This window comes from Mandrillus leucophaeus, unplaced genomic scaffold, assembly GCF_000951045.1.
Source record: "Mandrillus leucophaeus isolate KB7577 unplaced genomic scaffold, Mleu.le_1.0 Scaffold93, whole genome shotgun sequence".
Classification (NCBI taxonomy): Eukaryota; Metazoa; Chordata; class Mammalia; order Primates; family Cercopithecidae; genus Mandrillus; species Mandrillus leucophaeus.
In genome coordinates, this window is record NW_012110141.1 from 1,607,471 (window position 1) to 1,610,128 (window position 2,658).

The window sequence follows — 2,658 nt, forward strand, 5'->3', positions numbered from 1 at the left end:
CTGAGGAGCCACTGAGTTGCAAAGCGCAGGGGTCTTTCATTGTGTTAACAAAGCATTTTACTCCTGTGGCTGATATAAACAGAAATTACTCCTTAAAAAAATTAATGCTTATGAAATAAACTTCAGAAATAACAACAAAAGAAATCCCATGAAAGATTTCTGGGCCTTCTTTTAAGTAAACTTAAAAATTTCTCACATTTCCTGGTTATAAAGTAATTTAAGCTGTATGTTTTCACATTTGGAATTTTGGTCCTCTGTTAGAGGAATTCCAGCCCTTTTCTGTTTGACAGGTGAGAGCAAAAGCAATGTGCTAAAGGTAAATCACTTCCTGGAGAGGAAGGATGGCTAAGCATCTGTAGGATAGGGCCGTCTGCCACCAGGTAACAGGACCTGCCAGCCAGCCTCCCCCCGCTACCTTGTTCACAATGCTGTCGAAGGCCCTCTGCAGCTTGCTGTGAGTGAGTGTCAGCTTCCGGAATTCTCGATGCGCTTCTAGGATGGGGATGACCAGCTTGTAGACCTCGTTAACCGTCTCATATAAACCTCCCTTGGAAAGAGGAGAAGAGCATCAGAGAGAATTTAATCCACTGGAAACGTAAGAAGAGCAACCAGAGGTCATTGCCCAAACAGTGTGCTGGAGAGTGAATTTATTGTTGTATTACAGTATTTTACAGGGCAAGAGGGGGGTATCTGAGCATTTTTGGGACAGTGGTAGCCTTCAAACTGAACTAGACACCTCGCTAAGTAGTCCTGTATGGTGATAAGTAGGGAGAAGAGCTTTTGGGGGGGGAAAAAAAAAAAAAAGTACTGGCTGAGTACAGTGGCTCATGCCTGTGATCCCAGCACTTTGGGAGGCTGAGGCAGGAGGATCACTTGAACTCAGAAGTTTAGATCATCCTAGACATCCTAGACATCCTAGACATCCATGTCTACAAAAAATTTAAAAATCAGCCAGGTGTGGTAGTAGTCCCAGTTACTTGGGAGGCTGAGGTGGGAGGATGGCTTGAGCCCAGGAGGTCAGAGCTGTAGTGAGCCAAGACTGCACCACTGCACTCCAGCCTGGGTGATAAGGCAAGACTCTGCCTCAAAAATGAAAACGAAAACAAAAACAAAACAAAACAAAAAAAAGTAGGAGAGAAGTTTGGTAGCAAGGACTAACAGCAATTCAGAAAGGCAGTTTTAGTATATTTAAATTGCATCAGAGGTCCTCCTCTAGCCAGATGCTAAATGTATGCCTCCAGAGAGTTAGTAGGATTCTAATTCATTTTCTTGAGTTTGAGGAAAAATAGAGTATTTTAGACATTTTCTGAATCCTGAAAAGGAAAGCAGGAATAGAGAGAAGATAGTTAAAACAATAATTAAAATACATAAAATTGTAGAGAGGAAACTTGGAAATAAAAACTGGAAAATAAGGATGAGTATAGTATAGATGAAAACAAAATTGAGTTGGCTAAATATAGTAAAGTATTGAATATTTTCTTGGCTTAAAATTTAAGGGAGGAGGGAGATTATTAAAATGAAAACTGGTGGGGCGTGGTGGCTCACACCTGTAGTTCCAGCACTTTGGGAGGCCAAGGTGGGCAGATCACTTGAGGCCAGGAGTTTGAGACCAGCCTGGCCATCAGGGTGAAATCCTGTCTCCACTAAAAATACAAAAAATTAGCTGGGTGTGGTGGTGCACGCCTGTAATCCCAGCTACTCAGGAGGCTGAAGCAGGAGAGTTGCTTGAAACCTGGAGGCAAAGGCTGCAGTCAGCTGTGATTGCACCATTGCACTACAGCCTGGGTGACACAGCGAGACTCTGTATCAAAAACACAAAAAGAAAAAAGAAAAGAAAAGAGACAAGAGTGTTTCCTCTTTGCCCTGAATCTCAATGACTTCACCTCTCTCTCTATTTTTTTAGTATATATACTAGGAGTATTTAGATCCAGATTAAGTTAACCAGACGAGTCTCAGTGGTTTCTGTGCCCACATTTCTGGAAGCTGGTTCTGGTCTGTGATGATCCTTCAGACTGCACAGTGGCTACGAGGGAAGACACTGCCTGGATGTCTTCTCTCTCCTCTCAGTGGTTCCTCCCTATTTTTTTTTCTCTGAGAGGAAAAATGAGGGAGTGAAAACATGCCTCATCATTTATTGTGTAACCCTGGGCAAGCCATTTCACCTCTCTGTGGCTTAGTTCCACCCCTATTAAATGGAAATAATACTGTGAAACTGCTGCCCAGCCAATGAGCATGCAGTGAAGGCCAGACCAGCACTGTGATGAAAGGCTGTCTCAGCTCCCTTGGGGGAGCTCATGCAATTTGCATACATCAAAGTCCTCCCCAGGCCCATTCCCTGCCCTGCACACCCTGGCATGTGTCCTCAGGAAGTGGGGCTGACTGGGCCATTAAGACCAGGTGTTCCCAGCACCCCAAGTCCAGCTGGAGTGTGGGAGGCCAGGTCCCGGGATGCCCTCTGGGTACTGACCGTGCTGAAGAGCTCTGCAGCCTGCTCCAGGAGGCCCACCAGGCCACTCTCGGTGAAGTACTGGCCCGCGCACACCCCATCCTCGTCAGGTGACAGGGTGTCATCAGAGACCACAGACTCCTCCAGCACGTTGGAAGAAATATTCTGAAAGAGACCACAGTATAAGCCTGGAGAACAGGGCGACCAGACTA

General features: G+C 45.3%; 1 protein-coding gene across 1 annotated transcript in view; it reads right to left on the reverse strand.

The window, feature by feature from the left end:
* The window catches only part of DOCK8 (dedicator of cytokinesis 8), a 291,909-nt gene that overhangs the window by 29,152 nt on the left and 260,099 nt on the right, over positions 1-2,658 (reverse strand). Inside the window, exons 40-41 of the mRNA XM_011970193.1 lie at positions 2,468-2,611; positions 363-547 (exon numbers count right to left, since the gene is read on the reverse strand). Of these exons, the coding sequence (XP_011825583.1) occupies positions 363-547; positions 2,468-2,611 (329 nt within the window). The remainder of the gene's footprint in view (positions 1-362; positions 548-2,467; positions 2,612-2,658) is intronic.